At 33.9% G+C, this 24,955-nt stretch overlaps 1 protein-coding gene across 2 annotated transcripts in view; it reads right to left on the bottom strand.

The window, feature by feature from the left end:
* Window positions 1-24,955, bottom strand: part of LOC114324789 (potassium voltage-gated channel protein Shab) — a 535,540-nt gene that overhangs the window by 56,843 nt on the left and 453,742 nt on the right. For both annotated transcript variants that reach the window (XM_028272636.2, XM_028272637.2), the window contains exon 9: window positions 16,738-16,839. In XM_028272636.2, the coding sequence (XP_028128437.1) occupies window positions 16,738-16,839 (102 nt within the window). The remainder of the gene's footprint in view (window positions 1-16,737; window positions 16,840-24,955) is intronic.

Here is a 24,955-nt window from a genome sequence, read left to right as displayed (position 1 = left end):
AATTATTGTATGTGTGACTCCCATCATTTCTCGTATTCTCCCATTTGGTATCCGATCTCTTCTTGATTTGCCTGCTGCTCTTCTCCGAAAGTCCAATTATGTTACAGTAATATTTTCTCTGTTCTTTGTTTCAAACCTGTAACCCGAAAATCCGAACGGGCGGAGGTTCATTTTGCTCTTGGACTTTTGGAAGGGAGTTCGTTAAGGGGGGTCCGAAAAAAAAATCTATCCTTAGAAAAACTCGAAATCGTCAGATTAAGATATGGTAAGTTAAGTACATGCAAAGCAGTGTATATTTCAAAAATTTGACGATTTGAGATAAGAAAATGGGTGAGTCACAAAGTTTCACAAAAAAGCGAATATTTCGCGAAATGAACGTCAGATCGAAAAACTGAAAACTACGTGTTCAATATTTTTCAAAAATCTATCGAATGATACCAAACATGACCCCCACGGAGAGGGGTGAGAGGTAAATTTAAAATTTTAAATACGAACCCCTCAAAATTTCGCGAAATAAACATCACATCGATAAACTGAAAAATACACGTAATCAATATTTTTGAAAAATCTATCGAATAACACCAAACACGACCCCCATCGACGTGGGGGTTACTTTAAAATCTTAAATAGGTACGCTCTGCTTTTATTGCAAGTTTACTTACATGAAAATAAGTAACTTTTATTTGAGACATTTTTTCGAATTATGGATAGAGGACGCTATAATAGAAAAAAACGATTGTTGGAAATGGAAAATTAAATTAAAAATGGAAAGTCCCCCACTTTATGGGAAACTTAACTTTCTTTGGTTTTAGGACCTACTCTTCACAACCCAATAGGTCCCCATAACGCTCGAGTAACTGCAAATTTAGCATACTTTCCTCCCATACTATAATAACTATAACATTTCAAGATTTAAAATTTCAGTTTATCACTTATAGGTCTGGATCCCGCGTATGAAAAAAAAGTTGATTAATAGCAAGCTGAAAATTTGTTAATAGCTTAAGGGTGTCTAGTCGGATAAACTTTGATATATGGTAACACTGGAACAGGGGCAGTTTTAATTGTGGAACAGGTTAAAAATTTGGAACGGTCAGACCACGAAAACGGCACATTTATTTTGTCCGACAGAACAGACTTAAATTCTCCGAACAGAGATTAAACTCTCATGCAAAAATCAGACTGCTATTTATCACCAAATGAGCGTTTTAATGAGTGGAACATGTAGAATATGTCAAATGACAGGAATTATGACAGGTGATAAACAGCAGTCTGATTTTTGCATGAGAGTTTAATCTCTGTTCGGAGAGTTTAAGTCTGTTCTGTCGGACAAAATAAATATGCCGTTTTCGTGGTCTGACCGTTCCAAATTTTTAACCTGTTCCAGAATTAAAACTGCCCTTGTTCCAGTGTTCCCATATATCAAAGTTTATCCGACTAGACACTCTTAAGCTACTAACAAATTTTCAGCTTGCTATTAATCAACTTTTTTTTCATACGTGGGATCCAGACTTATTACTGTAATTTTATTAAACTATGTATTACAAAAAGCAGACATATACAGGCCAAGCCTTCCAAAAAGCTTAGAACTGAGTTGCCATATTTAAGCTTGCTGGAAAAGGCACCCTCTCACCCCCGTACGATCCATTAATTTTTTTAAATGACTTCCACCTTTGTTACCACCTCCATACAATAGTCTGTCGCTAATAAATGGCAGACATTTTGAACAATAAATTATTATTGTATAATAGGCCTGGATCCTTGATTAATATCAAGCTGAAGATTTGTTAATAGCTTAACGGTGTCTAGTCGGACAAACTTTGATGTGCGGGAACACTAGAACAGGGGAATTTTTAATCGTGGAACAGTTTAAAAATTTGGAACGTCACATTACGAAAACGTCCCATGTATTTTGTCTGACAGAACATCCAATTGATTTGTTACCTATTCATTAAACTCTCATGCAAAAATCAGACTGCTATTACTAACCAACATGATTCCTGTCACTTGACATGTTCTTCGTGTTCCACTCATTAAAATGCCCAGTTGGTGATAAACACCAGTCTGATTTTTGCATGAGAGTTTAATGAAATGGTAACAAATCAATTGGAAGTTCTGTCCGACAAAATACATGGAACGTTTTCGTAGTCTGACGTTCCAAATTTTTAACCTGTTCCACAATTAAAACTTCCCCTGTTCCAGTGTTCCCATACATCAAAGTTTGTCCGACTAGATACTGTTAAGCTATTCACAAATTTTCAGCTTGCTAATCATCAACTTTTTTTTGATACACGGAATCCAGGTCTATAAATTTTTGATAGTGAAATGTTCATTCTGAATATTTGTGATAAAATTGTAAAAAAAATAATTTTTTTTCTATTCAATTTTCTTACTTTTTGTATTTTTCTCATAAACTAATATAAACATCATGTGTAACACATTTTTGAAATAAGTACAATGAGGAGAATCCAGATATCAAATAAAAAAAGTGATAGTAATTTAAAAAAATTTAAGGCATGGTACGGGGGATAATAGGGTGCCTTTCCCAACAAGCTTTGGCATAATGTCTCCCCCTTTAGTGGTTCAAAAGTTATTTAAGGTGGATAGTTTTATCTGAAAAGCACTGTATATTCTTAATAACTGCGTTAGGCGTTAGATTATTATCTATAATATGTGACAAAATGTCATCCAGTGACAACTGATCCTAATATATAGTTCGAGTTTTCCAAATATTCGCTTACTTCCTTCCTAAATGTGTCTACACATACTGCAGCAAAGTTATAAAGAGATGCGCCGACTGATAGTTCGATACAAGCACCATATATCTTCAAAACTAATACAATAAGACAATCTAGAGGAGGAAATCTATCGGAATAATCAAGCATGCAAACTCCTTCAACTCACGCGTTTTGATAATCCATCTTCTTGCGGGTAATAAAACACTTTGACACATAAAAATCTGATAAATACAAGGGCTGCTCTAAAATTTTTGGGGGAGGCTAATATTAACATGACATAAAAAAACACAGTATATATTAAATCGGTTTTATAGCGTTCTACGCCTTTCCGTTCTTAATAGCCACTCCTGTCTATTGTGGCAGTCTACCTCTCTTAGATTTCTTTCAGACATCGCCTTGGAGATGCCCTTTATCCATGTAGTTGCTGGTCTTCCTCGTTTTCGTTTTTCTGTGGGGGTCCATTCTTACACTTTTTTGGGGATTCTTCTTTCCTCCATTCGTCTTACTTGTCCGTACCATACTAGCTGTTGTTTTTCCATGTCATATTATTGTTCTTTCTATTTCCATTTATTGTCTAATGGCATCGATTCTTATGTGTAATACTAGTCTAGATCTTCTCGGTGACCTTCTCCAAAAATTCCATCTCAGTGGCTAGTAATTTATCTTTCTACTTTTTGGTTAATTGCCAGACTTCATCACCACAGGTTAACACTGGTTTTAATATTGTGTTGTAAATTCGGTTTTAATTTTCTGTTATTATATTCTTGTACCACGGTACCGAATTCAGTGTACAAAAAAACAAAAGAATAATGCTAATTATTGCTCTTGTAGTGAAAATAGTTGTATTCGTAATAGTCGAGGCATTGAAGGATTGAAGTGTCGATTTTTTTGCAGTAAGACGGATTTTAATACGGATTGGTGAGAATGTCAGGAAACTTTGTGAACTAATGTAATGAATAAGAAATCTCAAATTGCATTTGTGCATAAGAAAAATGCATTTCAAAAATGCATTTCGGTAAATAGTGGGAAAAATCGACTCAATTCTCTAACTCGGGGGTTTTTGGGGTCGCTGAAAACGAATATGAGGTCGGCGAGAGTGTGCAAACTACCTGGTGCCTGCAGCGGGTGTAATAAACGTCTTCCTCTGGAGTATTGTGGTAATTTATCATATAATTGGATTAAACTCATTACTCGGTGGTTTTTAGGGTCGCTGAAAATGAATATGAGGTCGGCGAGAATGTGCAAAGTACCTGGTGCCTGCAGTGGGTGTAATTAACGTCTTCCTCTGGAGTATTATGGTAATTTATCATATAATTGGCTTAAACTCATTACTCTGGGGGTTTTTGGGGTCGCTGAAAATTAATATGAGGTCGGCGAGAGTGTTCAAACTACCTGGTGCCTGCAGCGGGTGTAATAAACGTCTTCTTCTAGAGTATTATGGTAATTTATCATATAATTAGTTTAAACTCGTTATTCGAGGGTTTTGGGGTAATCTATTTTCTTCGATGTAACTATAGTGATCGAAAAGGGTGGTATTTTTATTATAAATAAACATAAATTTTTATTATTATAATATATTTATGGTTAAAAAAGTTCATTATACAAAATTTATCGTAATTTATCTTTAAAATTCATTTTCTTCATCATTATCATCTTCTTCTTCATTATTGCCTTCCTCTCTCGAGTCCAATGCAATATCTGTGCAATCAGAGCCTGCATAATTTTTGTAGGCTAAATTGCAAACTAACCTATGCTTCCTGCATCCGCATATGTTGCCGCAGTCTGACTTACAACTACAAAATATTAAATTTAAAATGTATGGAGGACCAGGTGGCTGAGTCATTCTAACTGGAATTAGTACATTATTTTGTAATTCCCATCCCCAATCGGTTGGGTTCATGTTACTGTCCTCTCCATGCAGCCAAGTTTGTGTTTGTAAATATACCCTTTTTAAATGCTCGGTAAACAGATGAAAGAATTTTTTTAATGACAATCTTTTTATTTTTGGCAATAGCCATTAAGTACATTCTGTATCTAGTAATTTTCTCTAAAGGCAAAACCACATCATTCACTTGCGCCTTAATTCAAATTGCTTTAAATGATATGAAATTAGAATTTAGTCGTTGTAATATTTATTTTTAGCGACCCCAAAGACCCCCGAGTAACAAGTTTGGGCCAATTATTTAACAAATTATTATAATAGTCCAGAGGAAGACGTTTATTACACCTGCTGCAGGCACCAGGTAGTTTGCACACTCTCGCCGACCTCATATTCATTTTCAGCGACCCCAAGAACCCCCGAGTAATGAGTTTAAGCCAATTGTATGATAAATTACCACAATACTCCAGAGAAAGACGTTTATTACACCCGCTGCAGGCACCAGGTAGTTTGAACACTATCGCCGACCTCATATTCATTTTCAGCGACCCCAAGAACCCCCGAGTAATGAGTTTAAGCCAATTATATGATAAATTACCACAATACTCCAGAGGAAGACGTTTATTACACCCGCTGCAGGCACCAGGTAGTTTGTAAACTCTTGCTGACCTCATATTCGTTTTCAGCGACCCCAAAAACCCCATGAGTAATGAGTTTAGGCCAATTATATGATAAATTACCACAATACTCCAGAGGAAGACGTTTATTACACCCGCTGCAGGCACCAGGTATTTTGCACACTCTAGCCAACCTCATATTCGTTTTCAGCGACCCCAAAAACCTCCGAGTAAGAAAATTGAGTCAATTTTTCCCACTATTTACCGAAATGCATTTTTGAAATGCATTTTTCTTATGCACAAATGCAATTTGAGATTTCTTATTCATTACATTAGTTCACAAAGTTTCCTGACATTCTCACGAATCCAACGCACAAAAATGCATTAAAATCCGTCTTACTGCACCAAAAATCGACAGTAAGGACTATTTTTGTGCTTCAATGCCTCGACTATAATATTTTTCACAAAGTTACAACATGAAAGTGGGTAAATAATACCGGTTATAGCCTAAGACCGGTTTTTTCTCCGTAATACTTGTTTTTTCACGTTGTTTTTTGCCCCGGTTATAACCGATTTTTTCTTTAAAGTAATAATCGGTCAAAACCGAATAAGTTAGGCTTCCGCGCGCGAAAAATTTAAGTGGACTAAAACTAAAAAAATTATTTTTGATCCCAATTGGCTAATTCCAATTTCCAGTTCCCCTTACCCATCCCACTATGCAGATAAAAACCGGTATAACAGAAACCGATGTTACCATTACGATAGGAAGCCAGCAGGATGAGGACCATGCCCACAATATAGTGTCTAACTATTGATCGACATAAGGAAAAATGGTTTACGAAACTGAGGGTGTTGTACTTGCCATTCAAGATCAGGTTATTCTTCATCTGCTTTTTCCTCTTTAAGCAATGTTGCTTATTCATTCGGCAACCATGGAAGTTTGTCAGTCCATCTTTTGCGTGGTCGTCCAATTTTTCTTCTGCCGATTTCTACCTTATCTCTTGACACTAGGGTCGCCCCCATTCAGCTTATGTGGTTATTCCATTATTTCTTTCTATTTAGTGTGTATTTCTTCACTCACACTGTACTTTACCATTTTCTTCTAATGTTTTCACTCCTCTTTCGATCTGAGTACACCCTTTATCTGAAATGTTTTAGAATTCTCTCCCAGTGTCCTAAAATTTCCATTTTTCTTTTAGTTACTCTTTCAGTATTGCGGAAAATAATTTGATAGTTGTATTTACGAACAATATTCCCAATGATTTTTTAAATTCTAGTCCTCCTTTGATGATTTGTATTGTTTTTCAACTCCATTTAACTATATTTTTAATGGAGTTTGTATAATATTTAAATCAAATATATGCGGAAGCGTTTCTGTAAAGACTTTAAACCTATTACATGCAATAATCAGATTAAGAAGTATTTACAAACAACTTATCATACTATTAAAGTGGTAGTTTAAAAGTGCATGACATTAATCTTTAGCTTTTTAAATGCTTTAAATTGTCGTTGAAAGATGTAAAATAAAATTAATACCAAACATATTGTGTTATTTTATATATACAACGATATAGGGTGTGTCAAAAAAAAACGGGAAAAAATAGGAAATTTTGGTTATAAGAACTTTCACTAAGAGTTGAAGTTAAACCATTAACGATTTTAAGAGTTTGGAGGAGATGGTCCAATCAGAATTATCGGCTTCGTGGAGGATCTGGACGACCTAGACGCCATCTTCGACTTCTTGCTTTCAGAAATAGATGGAACAGTGTACATCAAGTAAGAGATGACTTAGTTATATTTGGAGGACGGGTAGTTTCAAGAAGAACAGTTAATTAAATATTACCTGGAATAGGAGTAAGAGCTTACAATCTGTTTTTGATGTTACCTTTGACACCACAGTATAAGGCTCGACGCTTAGAATGATGCAGAGCTCAGCAACTGGAATGACCAATGGAATTTTGTCTGCTTCAGTGATGAGTCTAGGTTTAGTTTGGGTGGCTCTAGTGGGCGCATAAGGGTAAGACGTTTTCGTGGCGAGAGACGAGATATAGACTTAGCTGTTGAACGTCATACTGCAAGACAACGAAGCATTTTCGTATGGGGTGCTATATGTTTGGGAAGCAGATCACCTCTAGTTCCTATAAATGGCGGCACTCTGACTGCTCGACGATATTTTGGTGAAGTACTCCAAACGGTTTTACATCCGTACCTACAAACCATTCCAAATGCGATCCTCCCACAGGATAACCCAAGACCCTCATATTGCCCGTGAAACCATGAAGTTCATAAAAGAATCTGGTATAGAGACCTTGGAATGACTATCACATCTATCGAAAATGTGTGGGATATGGTAGGTCAAAACCTAAATCGATTGCCACGTCCTCAATCAAACTTAGAAAACCTGTGGAATGACATAAAAATAATATGGATAAGTATTCAGCAATATGATATAGACCACTTATTTCGATAAATGACCCACAGAGTAACTGGGTGTATAGAATATCGAGGAAGAGCCACTCATTATTAACTTTTTAACGAAAATGACGTTGCCAAGTTTGTAATGTAATCAAATAATAAGAATATTATAGTATTCTTCCATCAATAAATTTACCAGATTACCATGTTTACAAAATATGTTATTCCACGTCTGCAAGATATTTTGCAAGTCTTCTTCTTTTTCTGACATAACAACTATGTTATCTACGAATGCACATTCCGAAATGCTTACAATTTGGAGATGCCTGTACCTTATATTCAATTTCTGTAGTTTTGATGTACAATCTTTCATGATTTCGTCCATAAAGATGTTGAAGAGGGTTGGGCTCTTAACACCCCCTTACCTTAGTCCTTCAGTTGTTTTGAATTCTGTTAATTTCATATTTTTATAAATTATGTAGTTCCTCTTATATAAATTTTTTGATGATTTCAACTAGTTTTTCCTCAACACTTCTTCCTATCAAACCGTCCCACACAGTTTGACATTTAAACATGTCGAATGCCTTTTCCAGGTATATGAAGGCCATATATGCTTTGTTTTTAGACAGTAAGTTTTTTCCAATTTTTTGTTTTACCGTGAAAATATGATTTAGTATTCCATGTCCCTTTCTAAAGCCTTTTTTGCTTCATTTAAAGTTGTGTCTCTGATGTTTCATAGATTTTAAGTGAAAACTATACAATCAAGATGCAGTAAAATAAACAAACCAAGACACGTTAAATGCTACTAGGAGCAGTTCAGAATCATAATTTACAATGTATATACATTGTAAATCCCAAGTCATGATTTCCAAAGTTTACACATTGTAAATTATGATTCGGTAGTGCTCCTAGTAGCATTTAACGTGTCTTGATTTGTTTATTTCTACTGCATTTTGATTGTAAATTTAGTGTAAATATTTATTGTTTTTATATCTATTTTTTGAAAATTCACAAGGAAAAGTTTTCCTGTAGTTGGAAAAAGTCATACAAAGAGTCACAAGGAAAAAGTCATACATGACGGCAAGTCATGTATGACTTGCCGTCATACTTTCAACATGTGAACCAGTCAAATCCACAGCTCAGATGTTACCTGGGGCAGATTAGCAAAATATTTTAAGCATCCACGCTTAATGTAGCATTTTAAACCAATGTTTCCTTGACGGACTACTTTTACTGGGCTTTGACCCACATATTTTTGTTAAATAATATTTATCTTGGTGGTTAGCATGTACAATGTAAATTGCACGTAAGCACTGATGATGACTGAGAAACCAGTTGAAAACTAGTTTTAAATATACCTTTTATACAGGATTTTACTGTTTTTTTTATCTATTTTTTGCTTATTTAGCTTCATTCTGCTTACTTAAGCTTTAACAAGCAAGATTTGAACGAAATTAAAACAATATGTGCATAAAATATTCCGGCAAATTTGTTGGTTAAGCATGCTTGTTATTTTCCACAGTTTTCTGCCAATTTTGATGTTTTTGAATGAGTTCGCTTGGTTTGATTTTACGTATTGTTTCCCATTTGGCGTGGATATTCCATCCGGTAAATGCAGGCATCCAGGACGAATTCGAATATATCTGGGATTTGATCCAAATTACAAATACGGTGTAATATATTTTGTTTAATTCATGTTTTGTCAGAAGTTCGGAAACTTTTTGGATTAAATGGAGAGGAAGATGTTGTAGTGTTTTATTTTTGTCTTCGGTGGAGTTCAAATTTTCCGCAAAGTATTCAGAATTATTTATTGCTTGTTGTTGAATAAATATATGATTCGAAGAGTTTTTGGGTTTATATACTTTTATGCATTTCCGTTTTAAAAATTTATGAAACTGGAATTAATAACAGCCACGTGGATCACAGAAGGAGTTCCAGGAGGCTTAAAAAAAGCAATTGTATGCCCAATCCACAAGAAGGGGGACAAACTTAGCTACAAAAATTATAGTGGCATATCCTTACTCTGTTTGAGTTATAAGGTATTTACATGGATCATAAACCGGAGATTAAGTCATTTCACAGAACAAATTTTAGGAGAACCAGGCCGTACTCAGACTAGGACGATCTACTATTGACCAGCTACTCAACGTAAAACTAATATAAGCTAAAGACTTGCAGCCTAAATCAAAGGGAATAATAAATAATGTTCTACACGTGGATTGTCCAGTAGCATTTCTTCGTTAATATTATGTTATCAAATAATTTTTTGCTTTTTTATCACTATTGGTATAGTTTAAGTGGGTTAGATTATTTGGACTGAGATATGTCCAAATGGCCAAATTATATGCCTTAATAGTATTTTGCTGTAGAAAATGATTAAAGTTGATTTTTTTTCGTTTTTTGTTAGGCCATAACTAATGGAACACTGAAACGATACAACCGTTAAATTCTTCTTTGGTGCACTTCATTACTAGAAGTTCGCGATCTTTATCCATTATTCTGACTTTACAACCATGTGTGGATCCTAGCCTCATCAAAAATTATTTTCCAGTCATCCCTATCCATCACCTTCCACCGTAAAGCAAGTAATCCCATATTTCTCACGTCTTCATCGATTCCTTCCATCACGTCTTCCTTTCCTTCTCTAGGTTCCAATGTTCTCCGATGGGTCTATCGAGGAGCATTTTTCTAGCTGGGTGAGTTTGTTCCATCTTCGTATCCACTTCAGAGGTGTTGAGGTGTTATTGTTATGTATTTTACGATATCTGGATCGAAATTAGATCCATAGTTGAAAAGGCAAGAGACGCTTATAGAAGAATGTCTAAGGTGACAGAGAGCTAAACTTGGCACTTCGGATCCGCCTACTTCGCTTCTACGTGTTCTCGGTCTTACTTTATGGTGTCGAGTCCTGGACTGTGAATAAAATCGATCTAAATTGCGTTGAGGCTTTCAAAATGTGGTGCTATAGCTGAATTTTAAAAGTATCTTGGGTGGAGAGGATTCGAAATTCCAAACTACTAGAACTTCTCAGCAAGACTACTAGGATTATAAAAAGCATCAAGAAGAAAAAGCTGGAGTACTTCGGACATGTAATCAGAGGTCTCAAATATAGGTTGTTACAAAATAACTGCATTGTAGGCAAACGCAGTCCAGGATGAAGAAACGCTTTATGGTTTAAGAATGGAAGAGGTTGGTTTGGTATTAATACAAGCATGCTATTTAGGTGGCATTGAATAAAATTGAATGAATATAGCTATGAAGACAAACGTTTTAAAAGGACATGGCATACGAAGTAGATATCTGGTTCCTGGTATATTCTATAAAGTTCGAAGTTGTATCGTCATCCACACACTCCATTGTCATCCACCGCTCCGTAGTCCTTAGTATTTTATTTGTGAAACATCCTAATATGTTTCCATTACTTATTGTGACAGTCCAGTTCTCCGAACCACATGTTAGAACTGGCCATAGTGGCCATATTATTGTTTTGTAGAGATTTACCTTTGTGTTTCTTGATATAATTGAGGATTTAAGGAGATTTAGCTCAAGATAGCACTTCTTATGCGTGAAAATTCTGAGGTTTATCTTTTTTTTTATCAGAACCGTACCAAGCAGCCACATGAACATATCATTCCCTATATAAAAAAATTCTTAAATAAAAACGAAATAACAAGGAAAACAAAAACGGTAATATTTAAAACAATTTACGTACCTATTACTACATATGGAGCAGAGAATTGGGTATTGAACGACAAACAAGAAAAGAGATTGCAAGCCGCGGAAATGAGGTATTTAAAAAAGTTGTGGGAGCTAGGAGAACTGATAAAATACGTAGCGAAGATACTAGAAGGGAATTAAAAGTAAAAAACATTAAAGGAAAAAATTCATGAAAAGAAATAATTAAAAAGGACTGGGCACTTATTTAAAATGAACGACAACAGACAAGGAGAGACCGACCAAGGAAAACGTGGAATAAAAGTGCGATGGAAATATTAAAGAATAGAGGAAAATCGTGGCAGGAAGCCAAAGAATTAGCTATAGAACGAAAAAAGTGGCGTAAGTTCGCAGAGAATAACGAGTAAAGAAGACACCTCGACACCTTCCGGTATAAGAGGACCATCGATTATGTTATATCATCCGAAGCGTGCATTAAGTATAATATAGTGGATTAATTCCATTCAGTTGGGCCCCTGGAGATACCATAAGTCCTGAAGAGACTCCATAGAGGCAGTCGAAAACTCGGTATAGCAAAATATTTTACAAATTTATAATAATTTCCTATCAAATGAAACTTAATATGTAAAATATAAGTATTTTGCGGTCTTAGAAATTAAAACAAAAAAAAATAGTTAATATCAATATATTAAGCGGCTTGTAGTATAGTTCTACAGGATGTTTCATTAATAATTGTCCATATAGTAACTGGAGAAACCTTAGCACAAAATACGAAGATTTAACCCAAAACACTTACATAAAATGTGGTTCCTTGCTGAGTTACACGGTGTTTTATCTAAAAATTTAAAAACTATTTTTGCTCAGTATTTTAAAACTATTCGATGTATCCTGTTCATACTAGGCAGGAAGTATAGGTACTGTACAAGCTACTAAATTATTTTAACCAAACGTTTCTGGCTATTAAAAGAGGCGTACGACGGGGGAAAGTGAATGGTTTACCCTTTCCAAACTCTACGCCACTGGCCAAATTGCTATTATAGTTCAATTTTTGGATTCTCCAATGCTTTCTATAAAAATAATATACTTTTGATTCGTAGCGATAAAGTCATTAGCTTTCGAGATCTCTGAAGTTAAAAATGAAACGACACGGTTATTTTGATTAATGTATTGTGTCGCTTAATTTTTAATTTCAAATATCTCGAAAACTAATCATTTTATCGTTACGAATGAACAGTATATTATTTACATAAAAAGTATTGCAAAATCAAAAAATTACACTAAAATAGCAATTTCGTCACTGACGTAGAATTTGAGAAGGGTCAACCAGCCACTATCCCCTGTTGTACGCCTCTGGTAGTAGCTAGAAACGTTTGTTTATCTTAATTTAGTTCGGTGTACAGTATCTACACTTTCTGCCAAGTATGATAAGGAGGCATGGAAGAAGGAAGAGGAGGCCTATATCCAAGGATGGATGTTTAGGGCTGATTAGATAGATAGATGATAAGGATACGCCAAATAGTTTTAAAGTACTGGGTACAAATAATTTTTAAATTTTAATCATATGAATCATACTATAAATTAATCAAAATAACTGTGCCGTTTCATATTTAACTTCAAATATCTCGAAAACTAATGACTTTATCGTTACCAATAAACAGTACGTTATTTACGTAGAAATATTGGAGAATCTAAAAATGGTACTTAGATAGTAATTCCTCCAGTGGCGTAGAATTTGAGAAGGGTCAACCATTCACCATCCCCTGTCGTACGCCTCTGGTAGTAGCTAGAAACGTTTGTTTATCATAGTTTAGTAGGGTGTCTAGTAGTCGCACTTTCTGCTAAGTATAAAAAGGATACGTAGAATAGTTTTAAAATGCTGATAATATTTTTTAAATTTTTAGATAAAACACCCTGTAACTCAGTAAGGAACCACATTTTATTTAAGTGTTTTAGGTTAATTCTTCGTATTTTGTGGTAAGGTTTCTCCAGTTGCTATATGGACAATTATTAATGAAACACCCTGTCTAATGAAAAAACTCTATAGATTGTATATCACTACCAAGTAAAATATGAGTTTTCATGATTGCTTTTTTCTACGTTTTGACCGTTAATCTTATTTGGGGAGAAAGCTATATAGACGAGCGGCAGCTACCCCTTAAATACCTATAGGAACCTATAGTATGTATAGGTTCCTATACTTATAAGTAGAAACATCAACTTTCAGGTGAATGACCTATTTTGGTCAATTTTTATGTTTTAGATGTCACTAAATACGAATATAAATATTGTGTTTATGCATAATCGATGGAAAATTTTCAAAAAGGAAATTTTAGCGAAACTGAAAATAAATATTAATGATTTTTTGACTTTAACTTGCTGTAATTTTTGGTTTTACAAATGGTTCCTTTTGAAAATGTTAGCATAATCCTTGACCTATTCCCATGCAAATGAAACCTTTCATATATGTGTAAGGGTCTCAAAACACTCAATTTTGGAGCAAAAAAATTTTGGATCTCCGATTTGTCTGAAAATTAGTATATAGCTTCTGCGGGACGTAAAAATAAGATATTTAAGGTCAAAATATCTTCTTCTTCTTTTTTCTCAAAATGTTATTTTATGCGATTCTACAGTGATTAGGTGTTTATTTGAACAAATTTGCATTTTATATCATAAAGTATCAATTGAAAACATAATATTTTAATAGAAGGGACTCAAGAATGTCATTATATGGCATTATAGCAAGTTACTTTGATTCAAAACAAGTTTTTGATCAAATTTTATAGTGTAGAAAACATTAAATACCGTTTTTTACATTTTTCTCCATTGCCAAAATACATTATAATCGATTTGGCTGGAAATTTTCCCACAGATAGCCATAACATAGGACTTTAAGTGGTGAGAAGGATTTGAATTATATTACAATACCAAAAAGTTACATGCAATATCATAATCAAAAATATAGGCGTCTACTGTAAGCACAATTAACTCGAAAATATCGACCTAACGACAAAAATTGTTAAAAATAAATTGTAATAATTGTAAACACGATTTATTTTGAAAAATTTTATTTCCTACCATTTTTGTTGAAAAGTTAAAAATGGCGGAGATTTTGAGCAAAACAGTTTCTCCTTTAAAATCAAGATGGCGGCTAACGTAACGGAGGAATTCATTCGTGATTTTAAATTTAGGCTACTGTTAACTCCCCTAAAGATTAGAAAAATCAAATTTTGGGCAGCTAGGCATGCAAGGTCAAATGCTATCCCGACTGGACTAACATACTTTTGAGTCTGATATTACTGCATGTAACTTTTTTGGTATTGTAATATAAATCAAATCTTTCTGACCACTTAAAGTCCTATATTTTGGCTATCTGTGTGCAAATTTTCAGGCAAATCGATGATGATGTATTTTGGGAATGGAGAAAAATGTAAGAAACGTTATTTTAACATTTTCTACACTATAAAATTTGATCAAAAACTTGTTTTGAATCAAAAGAACTTGTTATAATGCCATATAATGACATTTTTGAGTCACTTATATTAAAATATTATGTTTTTTATTGATACTTTACGATATAAAATGCAAATTTGTTTAAATAAGTACCAAATCACTGTAAAATCCCATAAAATAACGTTTTGAGAAAAAAATAAGAAGAAGATTATTTGAGCTTAAATATCTTATTTTTACGTCCCGCAGAAGCTATATACCAATTTTCAAACAAATCGGAGATCCAAAATTTTTTGCCTGAGTGATTTGACATTGAATGTGTAAACTTATTTCATGAGGAATCGTAAATTATTGTCAAACATTTTTTGGCGAGATTTGATTTATTTTTTCCTTACTCAAAGAAAAACAAGTGACAAAGTTTTGAATTTATAAATTATATATTTATTTTACATAGGTATAAGTAAAATTGACACAGTATTAAAAATGTAAGATATTACGGTAAGTTTATCGGAAATATGTAATAGGAAAAAATTTATGCAACTTTCGGGTTTCGCCGATCTCGAAAACATGTAAAATAACCAAAATTAACCATTCACCTATTATGGTCGCTTTTTAGATCGCTCTAATCAGGGGTGTTCCGCTCGCCTAATAGGCAAAAATGATTTTGAAGCTATGAAACAAACTATTAATGAGAATCTAGGCTACTTTTAACTATAGGTAAGTAACTAGTGTAGGTAAAACATGCAAGGAATATTTATATTAATTTAAATAGTCATTATGATATTTTCTTGAGCTTTATTCATCAATGCAGTATTATTTGCACAACTTTACAACTTTAGAGAGCCAAAAAGATCGTTCTAAGGGTCGATGAAGATGAAACTAAATATGACTGTCAGTTTAAAGCTAACAGTCGTCATGTAGAGACACATCTACTTGCTTTGTAACCCACGTGTTAAGAGAGTCATACTGTGCCCAAGGGCCTATTTCTTTATAAATATTATCCATCATATGACATTTTAACCAAATATGCGATTTTAACATATTTTTATACCATTTCTCACGCTGGTATTTCTTTGGTGGCTCAGCTTGCAATTAACCTGTTCTTAACATGATCTTGTGATTTGACATGATCTGATGATGATCTTGTTAAAAATCGAAAACATTCTGTGATGTAGCCCTTAAAGGGATTTTGATAAAAAAAATTACACTTTTTACAAAAAGTTTTCATTAAATTTTTGTGATTGATGGTATACATCCAGCTCCAGGAAAAAATCTTTCTTTTTGTTGTGGATTTTATATGTACTTAACCCGGCATCCGACAGGTGAATTTTTGTGCCACAATCAGACAGGTGGGGTGTGACAAACCCCAGCAATTAAAAAGTTAAATAATCTCAAAAATATCTGTACATTTAGTTTTCTGTGATATTTGGAACGTCAACATCTTTAAGCCGGTCAGGATAATCACTATTTACATTAATATTGTCTATTTCTTCACTTATTTCCGAATCACTCTTGACAATACATTCTTCATTATCTGCTTCATCCCATAAGGTTTGAAGGCGTGCTTCTTCTCGTTCGTAATTAATTTTAGCTTAAACTCATTAAAAAATATGTTAAAATGTATAATAAGTATTATTCACTTATTTATACTTGGTTATTTATAGGAGTAGAACAAAATAATAATTCTGCAGAAGGTACAAAAGCCGACACTTGGTGTGTGAACACTTTAAATCGAAATGTATTACTTTAACTTATGTATGAATATGAACTTTAACTTATGCAATTATTATTATTGAGATCTTTTAACTTAAACATATAGATATTCCTTGTTTGTCGACTTCTAACATGTCAAAAAGTATCCTAGATCTATTCGAACTATAAAAACTGGCAAAGTGGTGGTTAAACAAGCGTAAAAGCAAAACACAAACTGTTATGTACATACAATGTACAGCAAAGGAATTCATACTACCTTTGACGTACAGAAACAACACTCGAATTCGCTAGGAATTTCTTCTATTTTGTCAACGATTTTTTCAGTCTTCTTCAGCGTATCAGATTTTTTACTCTCGGCCTATAAATATAAATAAAAATAATTTTTACTTAAATCAAAGCGAGTAAAGTATTAGGTTTTCTTAAATAGGGAAGGAAAGATTTTTAATAATAAAAAATAAAGAGTTATACTGGGTGTGTCAAAAGTAGCTGGACGGTCGAATAGTTTGCGAACTAAACATCGTATCGAAAAACTGAAAAATACGTGTTCAATTATTTAAAAAAATTTGTTCGAATAACACCAAAAACACTAGTGTACTCTACACTTCACGCCCTGGAGGTTGGTTGGGGGTAACTTTAAAATGTTAAATATGAAACTCCATTTTTAATTGCACATTTTAATTCCTTATGCAAAAATAAGTTATTTTTTAGACATTTTTTCAAATTGTTGATAGATGACGCTTTAATCGGAAAAAAACTATTTGTCGTGATACCCTAGGTAAATTATAGAAACGATTCAATATCTCGAGAAACACACTTCCAAATGAAAAACCAAAAAACATGTGTTTAATATTTTTTTAAAATCTATCGAATGGCACCAAACACGACCCCGCACTGCCACTCTTTGGAAAAGGAGCAAGGGACAACTTTGTAATCTTAAATGGAGAACCATCTTTTTCAATGGAGATTAGGATTTTACGTGAAAAAGTAAAGAAGTTTTATCTGACTTTTTTCTATTCTCGATAGATGGCGCTGTTATGTAAAACCTATACTGATCTGAAGTCTGTAAACTAATTTTTTTGTTACGAACACAGTTTTTTAAGAATATTTTGTAGATATTTTTTTATTACACTCTGTAATAAAAAATGGGGATTCCTATTAAATATTTCAACGTTAGCCCCCACCCCATCTCTAAGAGGTGGAGTGTGGAGTCGTGTTTGGTGCTATTCGATAGATTTTTGAAAAATATTGAACACAAGCTTCAAGCTTTTCAGTTTTTCGATCCGATGTTCATTTCGCGAAATATTCGGCCGTCCCCCTACTTTTGACACACATACACTAATTTCAACCGTTCGTAAAATTATTAATAATCCAATAATTCCATAAACTAAAAGAAGTGACACTGGTGTTTCTAGGAAGTTTGATAAAGCGGATCAATGTATAAAAAACAATTGGTGCCGACATTAGACAATCTTCTTAATAAACTCAATGCAGATTCTTCCTTCTCTGCAAATTTTCGTGCATATTGGTTTCCATAGTTAGTGTTACATACTTTTAAAATTTCAGTCACTTTTGCCTTATATACGGTTATGTTATTTTCTAGTGAGAGCTGTGATCACCTTTTTTTATGCAGTTGTTGATGTTCAGATTTGTAATTTTAATTTTTGGCGAATGCGCCAGGAACATATTTTTTGAAAAATAATTCCTCTCGCGCATTAATTTTGTACTTTTATACAACTAGCGCTTGTTTATCGTTAGATGTACACTGTACACATACATATATTCGGGCTGGTTCACAGTAGTGGTAGAGTGAAGATATCTGAGGGCTCACTAGACTAAGACCCAGGAAGCCCTGGAGAAGACATCAGAAGGATGTCGAGAGTTCGATGTACAGAAAATCTACGATGTTTAACCCAGGAGCCCTTTGATATTGATTCTTGTGATAAAATTAGTTTTGGCTTTAGGTTTAATATACAGTTGGTGCAAATGAAAGGAAAAAATTCATTATTTCAATAGTCGTCAAATAAAGCCAACTACTTCTGAAACTATCCTGAAACAGGTCGAATTTAATTTTTTTTTTAAATTATGATGTTTGACATATATATCATATCTACTAGTGACGTCATCCATTTGGGCGTGATGACGTAATCGATGATTTTTTAATGAGAATAGGGGTCGTGTGCAAGTTCATTTTGAAAAGCTATTCCATTAAAATATTATTAATATAAACATCAACATAATTATTTATACAGTGTCCAAAAAAATTTTTTTTGAATAAATTTATTGAGACAAAAAGAAGAATGTATGTAATTTATTTAATGCAAAATACGTTTTACAGTGGTCAGAAAAGAGAAAAAAATGTTTATTTGAAAATAAACATTGCTTTTCCCTTAAATTCCATGTTCAAGCAGCCACCCACCTTCAAACTTAGCAGTTTGAACATTGAATTTGAACTAAAAGCAATGTTTATCTGTCAAATAAACATTTTTTCTGTTTTTTTGAAACATATATATACCCCTCTTTTGTGTCAATTAATTTAATTAAAAAAGAAAGTTTTAGATACCCTGTATAAATAATTATGCTAATGTTTATATTACTAATAGAGAATTGACTTATATGATAATGAATAACCTTTCAAATGAAGCTAGTACACGACCCCTATTCTCATTTAAAATAATAATCGATCACGTCATCCCGCCCAGATTGATGACGTCACTAGTATGATATGTATGTCAAAAAATCAAAATTTAAAAATTAAAGTCGACCTCTTTCGGGATTTTTCGCACCTAAAAATCACCAGTTTACGAAATAACAAATTTATTCCTTCATTTGTACCATACTATATATTTTATCAACGGGACTAATATTCCGCCGAATATTTAGTAACGTTATATACGTCACATGGTTTGATATTTTTCTTCAAATAATTAGATATTTTCTTCCAATTTCTTTCGATTTTATGTGTTTTTTAATTTTCTTTTAAAAATAGTTGGCGCTCAACTTTGCTTTTCACTAAATGTCCTATCGCATAAGTTGAAAATGCATAGGACATTAAAATAAACTTAAACAAAGGAAACAAAGGAACAAAACGCATAATAGCAATAACCATTATTATAAAAATAAAGTTATATCTTTGCAATAATCATCTCAGTATAAAAGTAAGACAAAGAATGGAAAAGTACTATGTTTGGTATGTACTTTTGTATGGTGCAGAAGTAAGGACATTAAAAGTATCGACCATGAACAAAATTGAAGAATTAGAAATGTGAATTCATAGACCAGTGGTGGGCAAAGTTTTTTAATGGAGGGCCACAAATTTCAAGAAATTCGATAGGAGGGCCAGAATTATAGAAAAAATGCATTTTGTGTTAAAACTATTATATGTATGCTGTCCATGTTGATAGACCCTCGACGGGCCGCATTAAATACTTTCGCGGGCCGTACTTTGCCCATCACTGTCATAGACAGATGCTGAAGATACCTTGGACAACAAGAAAACTAATGAGGAAGTACCAAGGACATTCAGCAAAGAAGGAGAACTGCTAAAGACTGTTAAACACCAGAAAATATCTTACTTGGGATATACAGGGTGGGGCATTAGTGTGACAAAGTCCAATTACTCGTTTGTCGTAAGAGATACGAAAAAAAGTTATTTAGATAAAAGTTGGGGCACACATAGTACCATAATTTAAAAATATTTTCAAATATACAGGGTCGTCCGTATTGACAGGGTGACACAAACTTTTGGTTTTTTTAATGGAACACCCTGTATATTTTTACATTTTTGGATTCTCCTCGATGTTTCCTTTCTTAAAATATATGATTTTGTAATATTATACGAGGTAGTTTAAAAGTTAATTACGTTTTTTTGTTAATTTCGTAGCAAAATCTACACCCTGTAGAATTTTAGTGATTTGACATCAAATTTTTATTTTATGTTCAAACGATTTTTAATATAGTCTACTATTGTTAAACATTAACAGTATAGCGAAATGTTTAATTTTAGTATACAGGGTGGGTCGAAACTCGGAATGAGTATTTTCTGAGTTTTCTTAAATGGAACACCCTGTATTTAAGTATTGTAATGAAACGATATTTTATGGTACTTTTTTATTTCTTAAGCATTCCCTATACCTAAGTGCTTTAATTTGTAAGTTATTAGTGATTCTTTAAGCCAAACATTAATTGTAAGACAAATTACGTGAAATTTTATTAGGTGGCTGTGAAAATATTTAATCAGAAATAATTTTTGGAAAAGAAAATACATCATAATCTAGTCTGATCCTTAATTTATTACTATTGGATGAAATATCCAAATAAATTCGTGGTTAAGTTTGTTGGTGCGCAAAATATTAATAAAAACATACAATATTCTACCTCGTCGGCTATGACACTAAATTTACTTAAAAATTTAACATTATACTATTTTTATAGATCCAGTTGCTTTGTTACCATTACTAATATGTATTTTTCTTATGAGAAACTGACTAATAAGATTTTGGTGCTAGTGGAATACAACAAAAATGTGCTACTAGCAATAAGAATTTTTCATTAGAAATTCCCTGATAGACGACAACTAAGAAGAGAAACGTTTAAAAATATACTAGAACGGTTTCAACGGACTGATCACTTAGATTATGATAAATTTGCTCGAATAAAAACTATTGTAAGTGAAGAAAAGAGCAATTATATGTAATCCTTAGTGTCACTGAGGATCGGCATATTAGTACAATCGTTCTTACAATCTAAGTATCTAGTCTGTTGAAACCGTTTTAGTATACTTTCAAAAGTTTCTCTTTTTGGTTGTCGTCTATCAGCGAGCTGCTGATGATAAATTTTTATTGCTAGTAGCTCATTTTTGTTATACTCTCCTAGCACAAAGCCATTTTAATCCGTTCCTCATTAGAAAAATTAATATTAGTAATGGTATCAAATCAACTGTCCAATATCAAATATTCAGTATTCATATCCGAAATTGGACAGTATCATTTTATCACCCAGTAGATCGAATGCATTTATTTGTTATTAAACACACACACGTAATTAATTAAATTACATACACATTTGGTCAATTATCAATAATATAATTTGGACATCAGCCAAAAGTTGCTGACATAAGATAAACAATTTACCTTAATTAGATACACAAAATCACGCGGGGCCCGTGTTTACATTGACCCAATTTAAACTTATATAAAACTAAGATCTCTTGTCTAGGAATTACAATTATTATTAATTCATTAACGCGAGTGATTGTCTTCAACGCTCATCATTTAAGTCTCTACTCAAAGTACCCCGGGTCAACATCCATAGTGTAAGTCTCATCAATAAACTCTGCTACTATTATTTGGTGTTTCCATCACAACTTAAAGACCATCTACACTGAGCCAACGCAGGGATATTGTTCATGGTCCTATCGAGAAAAAGAATACTTCAAGGAAGTTTGAGAAAGCCTATACAGTCCACACCAGCAACACCCTCAGAGAGAGACCACTAGACCCGGGAGAACGAGAGCCGATTGCAGAGCTAAGAGCAGTACCATAGCCGAGAGCCGATTGCAGAGCTAAGAGCAGTACCATAGCCGAGAGCCGATTGCAGAGCTAAGAGCAGTACCAAAGCCGAGAGCCGATTGCAGAGCTAAGAGCAGTACCAAAGCCGAGAGCCGATTGCAGAGCTAAGAGCAGTACCATAGCCGAGAGCCGATTGCAGAGCTAAGAGCAGTACCATAGCCGAGAGCCGATTGCAGAGCTAAGAGCAGTACCAAAGCCGAGAGCCGATTGCAGAGCTAAGAGCAGTACCATAGCCGAGAGCCGATTGCAGAGCTAAGAGCAGTACCAAAGCCGAGAGCCGATTGCAGAGCAAAGAGCAGTACCATAGCCGAGAGCCGATTGCAGAGCTAAGAGCAGTACCAAAGCCGAGAGCCGATTGCAGAGCAAAGAGCAGTACCATAGCCGAGAGCCGATTGCAGAGCTAAGAGCAGTACCAAAGCCGAGAGCCGATTGCAGAGCTAAGAGCAGTACCAAAGCCGAGAGCCGATAGCAGAGTTAAGAGCAGTACCATAGCCGAGAGCCGATTGCAGAGCCTACCAGAAGCGAGGGACCCTAGACGTCTAAGAAAACAAAAAAAAAACCGTAAGTTTTTGAATAATTACAAAATCTTCCAACTGTTACAATCGTACAATTTAACAAGTTTGTATTTTTATTATAATTCAACAATCTAGAACAACAATCTCCACTCTATCAATAGTAAAATAATGTACTTTAGAATGTATACCATATAAATAATAAAGAGACAAAAATATATTTGAAAAATAATTTGAGAAAAAAAAAAAAAAAAGAAACGTTCATAAACATATAGCTTGCTTTAATTTCAATTAAATAATTTATTTCGAAAAAATTAAAATACTACGTAACTTATAGAACGATAAAAGTCCACTCTATATAATAATTTCAGTTAAATTTTCACTATTTTAGAAAATGAAAATATTTTACCTACTTCTGTAAAAATTAATCACATAGATATCTAATTGCCAAATTTGAATAAGATTCCAGTAGTAATAGTAAATATATCATTTACAGATCTTTTATAAATACAAAGGTTCATTACATTATCCAACCAAAAATTTCAATTTTAGCGTTAGTGAAATCGTAATACTATTCAGTTTATTTACAAACAGAAATCACTTAGTCAGGCAAGCGACCTACGGTAACGTTGAAAAAATTGCAAACTTGACAAGGGCATACAATTACATTTTTATTTATATACATTCTGGCTTACGAGAGAGCGTGATAGTACAGGTATAGAAAATTAATATAATTGTTAATAAGCAGATAATTTTTTGTGTGAATTTGATGGCCTTGGACTAGCCAATTAGCCAGACATTATAGGCATATTTAAGTACATTGCTTAATAAATAAAATACAGTTCATATTGTTTAATATATTTACCGCTGAATTTAAAATTTTATAAAAATAACCATGGAAAGTGTATACGTTAAGCAAGCGGAGATAGGAGCAGAATTAGCGAAACTAGTTTCTAATACTAAAAAGGATTCTCAATCTCGGAGGACTCAACAATACATCCGGGATAGGCAGGAAAAATTAGAAGAATATTGGGCAAAATTTCTGAATAACCACGAAAAGCTGCTAGAAGGAGGTATAACGAAAGAAAAATATTTTGAAACAAAATACCATGATCAGGTATTTAAGACATATATTGAGGGGAAAACCCTGTTGGAAGAATATGGAAGGGTGCTGAAAAGAGGAAAAGCACCGAAAGTAAAGGAGATACAGATAAGGAAGCAAAGAATCGAGGAATTATTACGGCCAGAAAATGAACAAGATTTGCAGGAGGATGAAGAGCTGCAGTCAGAGTTAAGAGAATACATGGGAAAGGTGAATACACTAATAATTGAAGCAGCAGTAAATGAGGAACTAGACGCTATAGATAATGGAGAATTAGAGAGAATAAATCAACTAAAGAGGAGAGTCAGGGAAACCTTGAAGAAAATAAGGCCAGGAATGCAACGGCCAGAAAGCACACAGAGGAGGGACGGTGTGACATTACCGCAGGTAAAAATCCCTGTGTATGAAGGCAGGTATGAAACGTGCAGAACTTTCCACGATCTGTTTACTAAAGTAATACATGAAAACGACCAGTTATCAAACGCAGAAAAAATGCAGTACCTAAAAACTCAACTAAGAGGGGAAGCCAACAGAATGATACAACACTTAAACATATCCGAGGCCAACTACGAAGTGGCCTGGAACATGCTAAAAGATAGATATGAGAATCCAAGGATGATATTGTTTAAATTGATAGACAGGATGCTACTAGCACAGGAAGTAAAGGAATCTTCTGCTAGAGCATTGAAATCACTACATGACACCTTCCACGAAAGTCTGGAAGCCATAGGAGGGTTAGGAACAGACACGGAAGCGTGGAGCCCATTGGTAGCCCGAATTATCATAACGAAATGGGACAATGAAACCAGGAGGCTGTACGAAAACCACGTTGGAGACAGTAGAGAGATACCGACGTACAAATCGACACAAACATTCTTACAGCGAAGATTCCAGATACTGGAACTGCTGGAGTCAGAAAAAAGACAAGAGAAGCAAGGAGGATCTGGGAGGAAACCAAGAACACGTTGCGTGATATGCAACGGAGATCACGGAGTACCGAACTGCAGAGAATTTCAGGAACTCAATGTAAGAGACCGAAACAGGATGATAAAAGAAAAAGGATTGTGTGCAAACTGCCTAGCACATAAAAAAGAAAAACAATGTTATGTACAATATAGGTGCAGACACTGTGGCGGAGACCATCACCATATGTTGCATTATGAGAAAGGAACCACAGGCAACAAAAGAAACTCCAATGAAACGAAAGGAGAACAAACACAAGAAAGAAATGGAAGAGATTCGAATAATAGAAGAAACGGGTATCAAGTTAATAGGTACAGAGGAGGAAATAAT

Source organism: Diabrotica virgifera, chromosome 7, assembly GCF_917563875.1.
Source record: "Diabrotica virgifera virgifera chromosome 7, PGI_DIABVI_V3a".
NCBI classification, from domain to species: Eukaryota; Metazoa; Arthropoda; class Insecta; order Coleoptera; family Chrysomelidae; genus Diabrotica; species Diabrotica virgifera.
This window is presented reverse-complemented; position numbering and strand designations above follow the sequence as displayed.